The sequence below is a fragment of the Columba livia genome, chromosome 6 (genome assembly GCF_036013475.1).
Source record: "Columba livia isolate bColLiv1 breed racing homer chromosome 6, bColLiv1.pat.W.v2, whole genome shotgun sequence".
Lineage (NCBI taxonomy): Eukaryota > Metazoa > Chordata > Aves > Columbiformes > Columbidae > Columba > Columba livia.
Window position 1 is genome coordinate 5,480,815 of NC_088607.1, and position 12,796 is coordinate 5,493,610.

The 12,796-nt window shown below is 41.7% G+C and overlaps 1 protein-coding gene across 20 annotated transcripts in view; it reads left to right on the plus strand.

Annotated features, from left to right (window-relative positions):
- The window catches only part of FGFR2 (fibroblast growth factor receptor 2), an 85,905-nt gene that overhangs the window by 792 nt on the left and 72,317 nt on the right, over nt 1–12,796 (plus strand). For 3 of the 20 annotated variants that reach the window (XM_013368099.3, XM_021292001.2, XM_013368102.3), the window contains exons 1-2: nt 1,331–1,784; nt 4,001–4,257. In XM_013368099.3, the coding sequence (XP_013223553.3) occupies nt 1,723–1,784; nt 4,001–4,257 (319 nt within the window). In that variant the 5' untranslated portion in view covers nt 1,331–1,722. Of the gene's footprint in view, nt 1–577; nt 1,785–4,000; nt 4,258–12,796 lie in introns of those variants that run through there. The other 17 variants (XM_065066855.1, XM_065066851.1, XM_065066853.1 and 14 more) reach the window with 10 other exon arrangements.

Consider the following 12,796-nt stretch of genomic DNA (forward strand, 5'->3'; position numbering starts at 1 on the left):
AGGACCGCTGGGTCCGTGCCGGTTCGCGCACGGCTGTCTTTGGGGACAGTTTCCAGCGGTGACAGCAAGGCGGTCAGCGGGGGATGAGAAAGCGGAGCTCAGCCTTGGGGAGCATCCCCCTAGGGTTCGGTACCGCTGGCTGGAGGGGCCGGCACTCCCTGGACGGGCCGCCCGGAGCGAGGGAGACCGGGAGGTCCTTCCCCACCGTGCCCGGGGAGCGGGGCCGGCGGTTCAGAACCGCCCCCGCCTGAGATAAGGGGGGGGGGGGGGGGGGGGTGAAGAGAGAACCTCAATGAAATATATATTTAAATGCAAAACGGCCCGTTCAAACAGGGACCCATTATGCGTTTGGTGTGAAACGCTATCAACATTTAAAACTTCATTGTCTCCTTTGTACCAAATCCCTGTAAATCTTCCACTAGCCCTTACTCATTTTCATCTGAAAAGCCTGTTTGGGCTGAATAGACAGCAATCAGCAGCCTCTGGACTTCTCTCTCTCTCAGGAATGTCAATTAAAATGCAGATTTCCCCCCCCTCCCAATCTCTTAGTGGCAAAAGACTTGAGAAAAACAGGATAGTCCTGGAAAGCAAATGAAAGAAGTTCAAACAATGAAAAAGTACTGAAGCTGCCAGCCGGTTCCCATTAGTTCTCCAGAATTAATGTTTAGTAGCTGTGATGCTCAGATTTGCTTGGAGATTGAACTATGATAAAGAGTCTTGTTAGCTTTATATGCGTGTGTATATACACATTTAGAGACTCGTATATATTAGTGTGTGGGTATGTGTATACAAAGCTGTTAGCGTTAGAGCTTCGTGTACCTGGATTTTTCTGATGAAGCTACTGGGCTTTTTAGGGTGCTTCGGATTTCTTTGTGGAGAGAAGATCCATATTTCATTCAGATTATGCTATTCCCTGCCTAATAGAGAAAGATGCTGAAGAGTTATACAATGAGCAATGTATTGATTTGGTTAACATGCTCTACAAATTGTACTCTCCCTGGGGAGTGATAAACATCTTATAAACAACAATGGAAGTAGATTAAAAAGAACACTGAGTATTGAATTTAATTAATGCCACTGCTGAACAAGTACTACTTGTTTGTGTGTGTGTGTGTGTGTTTAAACTGGAGTACAGCTTGGAGGAATTTGGTTGGGCTCCCAAACCAGTCTGCTTTCCCATGCTTGTCAGTTTGGCAAAGAAATTTGGGCAGGTATGTGACGAGGTGAAAATTGACTTGATGAGCGAGTGGCAAGGAGAGCCATCAATCACTGGAGCCTGACAACTCCTCCCCAAAGTGTAGGCTGAGAAGAGAGACAGAGTTCCCTTTCAAGGGGAAAAATAAACACTACGTGTGGCTTTCACTGAGTCTGAGACTCCAGGAGGGATTATGGTATTGTAGTCAGGAAGCCAGAATTGTGGAGGCCAAAAAGCATGCTGGGGCTGTGTTCCAAACATTGAGATAGAGGTACATAATTATCCAGCGCAGGAGGTCTTTCCAGAGACTCGTCCCCCAGCAACTGTGGCAACTAAACTATGAGAAGAATTTGGTTTCGTTTTATCTTCGCTGGACTCCACTTCTTTCGGGAAGGGGCAATCCTCAAACCCCGGTTGCTGTCGTGATGGTGAAAAGTGGTTTGGCTCCTTGGATGGGTCCAGAGCTCTGATTTTTGCTTTGCTACGCCTTTGCAAGCCACGGTTTTGAATTTTCCGCTGCCTTGTGGATGAAGGGTCCCTTCTTTCTGCTGGCAGATGTTGAGGTGCAGAAGCTGGCAAAAAGCTTCAGGTGAGAAGACGTGTGGTCAAGTAGCCTTGTGCTGCACTTCAGAACTTGAGATGAGGGTAGGAACCACAAATGTGCTTTCAGTGGCATTTCATGTGGCCTAAAAATCTGAAACGGCTGAAATGTAAGTGAAATTGATGCTGTTAAAAAGGACTCTGGAATATATGCAAGCATTCTGGTATGTTTTCTCTTTGCAAAATGGTGATTACATTTTGCATTTATATACATAGCTTTTAATCAGAGTTTACAGGATGATATATGGAAATTAAATTAGCTTTACGTACAGCCTGTTAATTAATGCTTCTACCTGCTTTACAGCTGCATAAACTGAGCTACAGAGCTGTGGTGAGGCAGGAGGGTGACCTGGGTGGTAGTGTCCGGGAGGGCTTGCTCCAGCCCTTCAAACACAAATGGGTCCTGGAGACAGAGCTCTTTTCAGTTCTGCACCTGATTTGCGCTTATTTAAAGAAGCGCTCAGCAAGCTCTTTGCAAATATTTATGCAGTGGTCTGGTGGTGGTTTCACTGGAGGTTTAATGGTAGTTGGTAGCTCGTAGTCTGGGATGCTCATGCTATGCTTAAATCTCTAAAGGAGGGACAGAGCTTTGAACTGGTAGCAGCTGAGATGAAAAAGCTTGCCCTGAAGTATCAGCGATTCATGAAAAATACAATGTATTAATTATTTTCCTCAAGTGCCATATTTGTTTCATCTAAAATCCGTTTCTACTGACTCCAGAAGTTATTGTATATAGTACTCAAGATAAAAGATGCCTCAACAGTGTTTCTGTCCTTAGCACTGTGAACTGGGTTTGTAGGGAGCAGGTAGCAAAAGGCTGATAAAATCTGAATACACTTTTTAATTGTTGCCTCTATAAAAGGATAATATTTGTCCATGTTTGTGTGTACTCTGTGCTAAGGTACCACAGCACATCCAAATGACAGGGAGTTTTGAGGAGTTTGTCTTTATCTCTACACTCTCAAGAAAGAAAAGGCAGTCTTCAAGAGTGAGGGCAGGAGGGAATGAGAGGTATTATGTTATTTTTCCCTCCAAGACAAGCTCTCTCTAAGCTTCATTTTGATTTCATCACATCTAGATGAATCATTGGCCAGATTAGAACAATTGCTGCCGTTACTTGTTTTATCCATTCACTGAGGTTTACCGTCTTTTACTTTTGAAGCGGAAAATCAAGTCTAATTTTCTGGTTGAGCTGCTGAATCACCCTGTGAGGATGCTCTTGTGACCCTCACCTGGCATCTTAGTGTGGTGGCAACAGGCTCTCCTGAAGGGAGTGCCAATTACTTTGGTACCTCTTCTCTCTTCCATCAGCCCTTGCCTGGATTACCGATCAACTCCATCCGTTTAGATTAGTTTTGCTGTGAATAAAATAGATTTTTCTTTTCTTTGTCCAAAAAATATCTATTGATAAGCATTATTGAGAGAGAGATTGAGAACAGAAATGTGTGTGCTGTGCAGTTTAGCACATAGGAATGGAAAAAGATGCTGGGAAGGTTGCCTGTGAAAGTGCAATCTGTGCCACACTTTATACAGATTTTAATTCCCTGTAATGCAGTGTAGCTGACCAGTATCCCTGCAAAGACCTGAGTCTTTCACCTGCGCAGGACTCTCAGCCTTCAAAATGACACTGAACTGAGGCAGTAGAAGGTACATCCATAGGGGAGCTGGAAGTCCTGAGATCAAATAAAGTTTTATGGATTATCCAAGTCTAAAGAGTATTTTTCAACAGTTTTTCTTGTGGAAAATTACTGACTTCTTGTACATTCAGCTGGCCGCAGAGCTGCCTAGGTGAAGGAATGAAAAACAAGGCAAACTTACATAAACCTTCAAACAATAACAAGTGTATGATTTGTATAATTGTGGTAATTTTGAAGCATTACAGGTTATGTGCCTGCACATGTGTGTGCCTTTCGTTTTTTAAAAAACTATATTTTTTCTGTCGGTAGAACAGCTCTCTAAATATGTGCTGAGAAGTGATTTTGTGAAAACAAGGAGGACTTGGTTTCGCCTCAGGTGATGATGGAAGCTGCTAACAGAAAATGAAAAGTCACTCACTTTTCACATATTCTTGAAGCTGGAAAACTGTTTTTTTCCCATCCTCCTCCTCCTCCCCCTCTCACCACAGGTCTGTTCAGGGCTTTCTGAAGTTTTTGGGTTTGCTCTTTCAGAAGGGGTCACTGACAGTGTTCAATCTCTTCCCCACAGCAGCAGCCATCGTTCCAAGGGAGGAGGCATCACCCTGGCCGAAGGCACCGCTTTCTCTCCATGCTTCTCTAGAGGTGCTCAGATGGGATTAAAGTCCACATGGAGATATGGAAATGGACCAGGAATTTACTTTAAAAAGATGGTCAGCTGGGATTCGGGTTGCCTTATCTGCCTGGTGGTGGTCACCATGGCTGGACTTGCCCTGGCTCGACCTTCGTTTAATTTAGTTGTTGAAGACGCCACGCTGGAACCTGAAGGTAAATCACTCTAGAATCCTTAATTCTGCAGAAGTTAATTTTAAAATGACATCTGAAATAGAAATCAGCATCTTTATGCGCTTTGGTAAATCTAAGGCAAGTAACAGAAGAGCCCTCAAGAGTTATGCTTTCTGACTTTTCTTGCTCACACGTGGGCTGTGTTCGTGCAAGCACCCATTTATTTAGTATTATGCAAGCAAGTGATGTCAGTGATTTCACTTGGGACTGTCATCACGTTGTATAATTAAAGTGTATAGCTGAAAGTTTTCAGGAATGGGTCTTTAAGGAAACCAGTCGCACCAACATACGTGTGGCATGTTGCTGTCTCAAGAAATGAAATGGCTGTATAGCTGCCTGTCTTTGTGATTCTCTTAACTGGAGAAGTTCAGGAAAAAGAAATCCCAATAGTTTTTAATTGTGTGGCCTGAATGTTTAATTTTATCAGGCAAAAATGGTGTTGCAGCTTTGTTGGTGTTTGTACTTAGGATGAATTTCCCTGTTGTTAATACCCAAGAGCAGTTGATACTGTCACTGGATTACAAGTTCTGGGAGTGTAAATGTTGAAATCTGAATGGCAAGGCTTGCAGTTTATTACCATGAAGGCAAAGGCTACTCAAAACCTTTCAATTGGAAGAGGCATTTTGATAAAACCTTCTATTTTGAGTGTGCACATGTTGGTGTGTTCTTCTAGGTTTATCCGTTCCTCAAGCTTTGCAAAGTGTTTTTCTTCTCTAAAGAGCTAAGGAGGGGCTGCTTTTCTATTGTCGTGAGGTGATTTGATTTTACTGCATTGTGTAGGATCTTTCCTGCTCTCTGAACAGTGGAGGGGGAAAGCGAGGCTTCCTTTGTAAGGTGGTATCTGTCCTTTGGAGGAGCCATTACATCTCTAATAACACAACTGTCAAACCAATCTAATAGTCCATAGAGCATTTCTGATCCAACAAGCTTGCTGGAGAGAATTTGGCCTTTACACATTCTGCTACTCATGTCCACGGATACAGCTTTGTTTTTGTTTAAATACATTTTCATGCAAAACTTATTTGTTTCTATCCACTGCCTCTAAAAATAGATGTCACCAACTAACACATTTTTAGAATCCATTCCAAGTACATTTTTATTGATGGCAGGGGATGAACTATTTAGAGACGATGAACACTCCTCCCTAGCAAACATTCCTGAAAAAATTAACAAAGCATAGCAATATTGTCATCTGTCAGCCATAGAGATTGTTGATAGCAAAGATTTTTGTTTGTTTTCTTTTGAGGGTAATTTGAGATTAAAATAAAAGACCAAATCTCATCACCACTTACTGTAGGATTTGTTAATTGCACATCTGGTGCCTTTTTGGCTTTTCAGAGGAATGACAAAATTGCGAATAATTCTGGTTTCTGTTTAGCTGTTTGTAGTGAGGTCCCCTAGTTTTGTGGTTAAATCAGAAAGAATGGGATTACATGACTGGTAGAGTATTTTACAGGGAGAAGAGTAATATTTTTTGAAGGATGCCTAATAATTTTTCAGCTTTTCAGGGAAGGAATAGTGTTTATTGTTTTAAAAAGCACAGTTTAAAAATATGTTTCTTCCACAGTGAATATCCAGAGGGTGGAATCTGGGATTTATCAAAGTGTAAATTGTTAAAAAGGATTTAAAACTTCTTCCCCGGGCAGGAATGTTACTGACATGAAACTATTTTAGATGTGAGAACCCGAATCATTACCAGAAAGGAAGAAAAAAACATGCTTTTAAGTTAATGGTATAATAGCAGCTTTTATGTTGCAGAATACAGGGAATTGTGTAGGATTTATATCTGAGATTTGGGAAATAAAAACCTCCTTTATGTGCTTCCTTAAACCTCTTTTAAAAAAACACCAACTTTTTACACAATCACCTTCTCTGGGTTCCATCACTGCCACCCACAAGCTCTGTCAGCTGAAAACAAACCAAAACACCCTCCAAAAAATCTCTTCAAAGACCAAGCAGACTTTTCTTGTCTTGAATTTAGTAAATACTAAATGTCTTGGCCACAGCTCATTTGGGGGATCAGGTGCTCTAATAATGTGAATTTTCGGGAGGGCTGCTGACTGTGCAGTCATTAGAGCGATGACATTTCATACCAGCTGAGAAGGTCGACAGGGCCATGACCTTTGGTGACACGTGTTGATCTGTTCCTTAGTCATCCTTTATGAACATCCCCTAAATGTTGTCTTTTTTTTTTTAATGTTAGGTGCTTTTATTGTTACTGTTTATTGTCTTAGTGATTCAGAATATTAAAAAAAAGCTGTATGCTACATTAACAGGAATTGAGATTGTGGCTTTTTGTTCCTTTGATTGTAATAGATAATGTATTCTTGTCTCAGATAAAAATAACTTAAGGGACATTTACAGCTCTTTCTTTGGAGTACCTGGTTAAGTATGTACTTCAGCACAAGCAATATTTATCTAATAGTGTAGTTAAATGCATGAATATGTGCAGAATACATGCAAAATGTTGTCCTGCATCAAGGTACTTTACTTTTGCTTATCTACGGTCAATCCGCTCTCTTTGGTAGCACACTGCTCGCGGGTGCTTTTATAAAACACTGGGCTCGTTGAGCTCTGAAGCTCATTTGTGAGCATTAGATATTCCTTTGGTACATATGAAAGTATTTACTCTGAAGATGGTATCTTGAGCCGTTGTAAATTATAATGTCAATATTGATATCATGGGTGCTGGATCACGAGTATGGTGATTATTGCTTTCTTCCCTGAACACGGATGGTTAAAAACTGAGGCTATTGAGCAGTGTGATCAGAAACAGGACCTGTAAGAGTTAGTTTGGGGACTGTCAGCTATCGAACTATGTCTTGCATCAAGTGTTTACACACATGTTTTTTTACCCTAGGGAGCACAAAGCCTTTCTGCTTTTAAATATTTAGAAATAAGCCTACCCCAGTGTGTATAAAGGAGCCATTCTCTTTCTGCGCACCAAGGCTGTGAAGGCCTTTGATGATAGCCAACATTTCAAAAGGGCTTTGACCGCACACATAGGTTGAAGGGTTACTTTGTGAACTGAATAATTAGTTTAGACATGTATTTGATAAATAGCAAGCTCTCCCTTGACCTTCCCTTGCCCAAGCTGTGTGTTATCGTTCTGCCGGGTAGCTAATTTAGTCTCTTCCCCACATGCAACGCCTTGCTGCTGGCCTTGGAGCACCCACTCGGAGCCCTCTCGCCTGGTGCAATAACAATGTGGTTTAGTTCTGTTAATTTAGGTCAGATTTCAAAGGACTAATTTAAGCTTTCCACAAGGGACAGCCTAATTCTGTGTGCTGGGAAAAACACGGGGCAAAATGGCCTTAAATGCACATTTGGGAGGTTCCTGGGAGCAGCAGTGAGAGAGAGGGACCTTCTTTAACGGGTGATAAGTGCTGAAGTGAGTAAGGAGCCATCATTTGGGTTTTAACTCAGTCACAGCTATTTGCTGGCACTAAACAACCTGCAAATATAAACACATTCAGTGAAGTACCCAGAGCTTTACCCTTTTTGTAACAATGTTGCATAATATGAGCAATATACCTTCATTTTTTTGTAAAAACACAGGCAGTACTTAAAGGTTAAGGTCACATGTGGTCACAGCACTTAGCCCAGTCCACTCGGAGATGCTACTGTAGCCACCATGACCTGCCTTGGTCAGGACTTGGGGTCTTGTGAGGTGCTTCTCAGGCTTCCAGCGCTGCAGCCTGTGGAGGTGGGGATGTCCCCTGTCCCATCCTGGGGTGTCCCCAGAGGTCCTCTCCATGGTGGTGCCACCCTGCTGAGGGCTTGCATGGCTGGTGGGACCCCACGGTGGTCATCTTCCTTGGGCAGAGGTGGTGGAGAAGCACCTGGATCCAATTTAGTAGGAGAAATAAAGCAAAAAGTTTACCCCGGTTTCCCTTGTTCTATTTTTTTTTTTAAACAAGTGGCTTCACTATCTGAAAATTATTAACAATTCAAACTGATTAGTTAAATATATATATATTTTTTTAAATGCAAGGGCAATTATCACAGCCCATTATGGAGGAATGTGACATCCCTGCAGCTTCGGGTGAGGGCAGGATGCCCTTTCAGGGATCCGGTTCAGTAAGTTATTTGGCCTGGTACAGGAATTGCTAGCTGAGATTTGGAGGAATTGTACAAGCAGCCAGATTAAATCAGTCTTAACGTGTCCATTCTGCGTTTAAAATCCTCAGTCCTTTAGCAGGGGCTTGGTCTTGAGCTGCACGCTAATTGGGCATGGGTAGGGTTGTTATTTACAGGTGGTGTTGATGAGACACTGGGAGTTGATGTGTCAGCGCTACAACTGTTTTGCAAAGTAGCACAAATGATCGCAAGTTTCAGGCTTATCTGCCATGTGATTGCAGCATTTTGAAGGGGTGGAAATAGAAACTTTTAGGAATTTAATTTCTTGTGGTGTTTGGTTTTTGTTTGTTTGTTTGTTTTTTGAGTCAGAAGATTTTCAAACCAAACACCAAACGTCTGACTCCAGCGGCTGCATAGTTTTCTAAATTTAAAATAGCTTTTCCTTGGCAAAGAACTTGCAACAGATCTCAGGCTACAGTAACTTTTTTACAGGCAAGTTACAAACCTTTGAAAGCAGAATTTACAATGAAAATGCTGACGTCTCCAGTTATGCAAGATTGTGTACACATGAGACGATGGACTGTTGTGGTGTTTTAATAAAACCATAGCATAGGTCTTAATGAGCGTATTTCTATATGCAGTTTCTATATCCAGCTTCAGGAGAAATGATCACTTGGCTTCAAACAAATACATTCAAAGATTAGTATTTTCTTAAAATGAACATTTAGTTTAGGAACAGATGAGAATGCAAGAAAAATGCCTAACTATCCCTTTTCTATCATTAGTAGAGAAAAATTCCTTATTGGAAGTGTCAGATTTTTATGTGTTAAACATTTTGTGAGTCCTCAAGGCTGAAGCTTTACAGTGAAAGCAGAGACTTTTTTGAAAGCAGCATTTATAGCAATATAAATCCATGTTTTTAAAAGAACCATCACCCACTCAGGCAAGTTACATCTTGTCTATCTGTAATAATGCACCTGGTTTAACTGGAAGAGAAAATTTAATTTCAGTGTAGTTAAACAAGTTCAAAATTAATGCTGAAAAGGCACTGGGAACCCAAAACACATCTGAAATGATGAAGAATCTGGAGTTTCGCACCAGTTATTGCAACCAGGGTTTGGTTCCATGGTTGCAGGCTGGACATGCTGTGCTGGTCTGGTGGGAGCATCTTCTGCAGAGTCGGTCAGGACACACTGATTTGTGTTTGTGGTGTCTGTGGGAAACTGGACAAGACTTGATTTGGCTTAGAGCCTGCCAGGGTAAAATCATCCTTAGAGCAATTTGGGAACAGAGTTGAAATTCAGACCTTTGAATTTAAGTTCAGCACATCGCTCTGTGTATCTGTAGCATCTTTTTTGGGAGAGTTTGGCACAACGTGCTCCCAACATCAGGGATGCCGCCCCTTAGCTGACTTTTAAACTGATTGAAGGAGAAGTTGGAGTGACTTTGAATACAGGCAAATATTAAATAAAGACCAGATTTGCAGGAGCGCAGCAGCCAAGAGCTCCTGTTGTAATTACGAAACGTGTGCTGGGAGCGCCGAGCTGTTCTGGAAGTTTGGTCCTTTGGGTTTCAGTTGGAGTCGGCGCATCAGCGAAACTGAGTCGGCGTTTTCTGCCTGTGGGCTGCGCGTCTCAACGAGGGCAGTTACAAAATGAGATATTCTGTTAGAGGGGTAAATATTTATGTAGGAGTTTTTTTTAAGAAAAAAAAGTTGATAATTTGTTTACTGATTACGTACATCTCCAGGGTATCCTTTCCCATCTCTTAATTATCACTGCTGGATTTTTCTTTTTGGAAGAAAAACCCCTTTTAGGGGATTTGGTTTTCCTGGACCTACTTTTGAGTATGAGAGTAGTCAGCAACTGGCGTGGAGGTGTCTCATGGGCTTCACTTTCTGCTGGTTCAGGTCCTTTGGCTGCTCATCACCACACAAATGACATTATCCATATCAAAGAGAGGGACAGAATGACACTTAAGTTTTAGCTGAATTCTACTGTGCTGTTTCTTTCACTTGCCTTGCTGCTATTATTGTAATTGTATTTTTAAGATGACTGTAAGTGAAAGCGTTTGGTGAACCTCAGCGAAGCTGAGGAGTTGTGAGATCTGACCTACTTTCCTTCCCCTCCTCACATGCCGTTGCAAGTTGTGTGTAATTATTGCTTTTCCTCCCCCGCAAAAGAACTGGCTCATCAGTTTGGGACATTAAGCGATGTTGAGCAGCCTTGCAAAGCGCCGTACGGTAGCAAAGCCACAAGAACCAAGAGGAGGAGAAAATTCCTTTGTACGAAGGAAACCAATTGTACTCGTGAGGGTTTACTGGAAAGGGCAATGTGCTGGGGGACTGGAAGGGAGAGAAGGGAAGATGAGAAGCTGTTTGGGGAGGAGAAAATAATAGTTTTGCCCGTAATTTTTTTTTTTTTTTTTTTTTTTTTCTCCTAGCTTTTAATGTGTTTCTATTTTGAAAGTTTTGTGATGTGCTGGTTCTCACCTCAGGCTTTCTCCATGGGGGCTTGTGGCTGTTTCTGAGTGAGGTCTGGAGTTGGATGGGGTGGCTGGGAGGGAATCCCTTAGGAACCTGCACTGACCAGGACAAGTCTGTAGGAGGTTTGGTTGTGGTTGGATGGAACAGAACTTGGGGAGACCACCGTACTTCATTTTTAAACATAATAAAAAGTTGTGGTGTAGAAAAATGATGTGAAGTTCATGATGCTCTTTCTTCGGGTGCGAAGGGCATCAAGGGAGAGTGCGCTATGCAGGACTCGCTTTGCAAGTTTGGGAAGTGCCCTGCTCAGTGTCTCCGTGTTGCAATGTTTAATTTGTTTCAAGGAACGTAATAAGATTTATAAATCTGTATGCCAGCCAACAGTTCTTAAAAATCATTTGAAAACCCCAGTTTAAATTTTGAGCAGTTCTTGAGCTTGGTTCTATTAAACATAGTTTAATCATGAAAAATAATTCTGTTTAGATATTACAGTGTTGAAGTATCCAGATTTATCTGATACTGTTTACTCACCAGGGTAGCATAGGTATTTTGGGCATGAGGGATGGCTGTGGAGGCTCTGTAATAAATCTGCAGCACAGCATTACTCGGTAATGGCCTTTCTCCTAACAATGCAGAAGCATTTGAACCATCTTCCATTAGAGTGGCAAAGCGCCCAGGGGCCACTGCCACAGCAAGGAGTGACGGAGGTGTCTGCAAGTTAAAAATAACCCTTGTCACGTAAAGGGTTGTGGGCCACCTGGAAGTGGAGATACTTCAGGGCTTGTTCTGCTGCTCCTTCTTGACCCCAGGTACCACAGGGGACTGTTCTCTGTGTGCAACTGGAATTAAATTAGCTCCGATGTCTTTTGCCTAAATGTTGCTCTCGGTTAAAAGGGAGCTTTGAAGTATTTGGAGAATACCCTACGGTTTATATGCATTTTGGCTAGGACTTTTGAAAGTGCTGAGGGGATGTTTGGGGGGTATCGTTTCCAGTGACTTTTTTTTTCAAATCCCTCTTTAGGAAGTGGGGGAAGATGAATTTCAGGGGAACAGGCAAGACGAGACTTCCAGACGAGCTGCTAAAATTAAGAGGATTTGTATAGTCAAGTAAAAATGGGACCGTGTACAAAAGAAACAACTGCTGACTTGCTTATAGGGAATCTGAATAGATGTTCTCGGCATCCAGAACTAACAGTCAAACATGAAATTGTGCAATTTTTAACCTCACAGTTGTGATTTATTTCTTTTGCATGTTGAGTAGTGATGGTCCTGAGCATGGCCTTCAGTGAACCTGGAAGAAAAAGGTTGTGTTTCTATGCTTGCATTTATGCTATGTTTTGTTATGTTTTTATGTTGCTCTTGAAATGCATATAAAGAACCTGAAAAAAGCTGCAGATTGGAATAGATGCAAGACAACACTAAAACCAAGAAAAACCCTTTGTGATTTAATATATGTCCAAGGTTGTATATCTTACATGGAGCCTTTCCCAAGCAGACTTTAATGCTAAACTGGACGATGGGAGTTGGTTAAATTGCTCTGGCCCTTGGTTATGTGCAGAATACAGTCAGGAAGATTTGATGTTCTGCTGCTGCTGTAAGTAGAAACATGGAGAAAATGATCCTAGTCTTGGATTCTGCTTTTTTAGAGAGAAGAGGTTAATTTTCTTTCAGCTTTTCATTTGAGGTTCTGGCAAGAGGTGATACATTTCCCCTTTGTATTGTATAATAGATTACACGAGGAGACTCTTCTGTAATGAGTTTGAAGAGTAGTTAATTATTTTTGAGATTGCATTACATGTGTGTTAGGCTGATATTGTACTCCCCAGTACACTTGGCACAGAGACTATCATTCTGTTACTTTAGGCGGCTGATGTAGCTTATGGATTGAACAGAAATGCTCAGGATTTGGTGCCTGGAAGAAAAGGTTCAAATCCTGAAGATGGCCTGTAATTACTT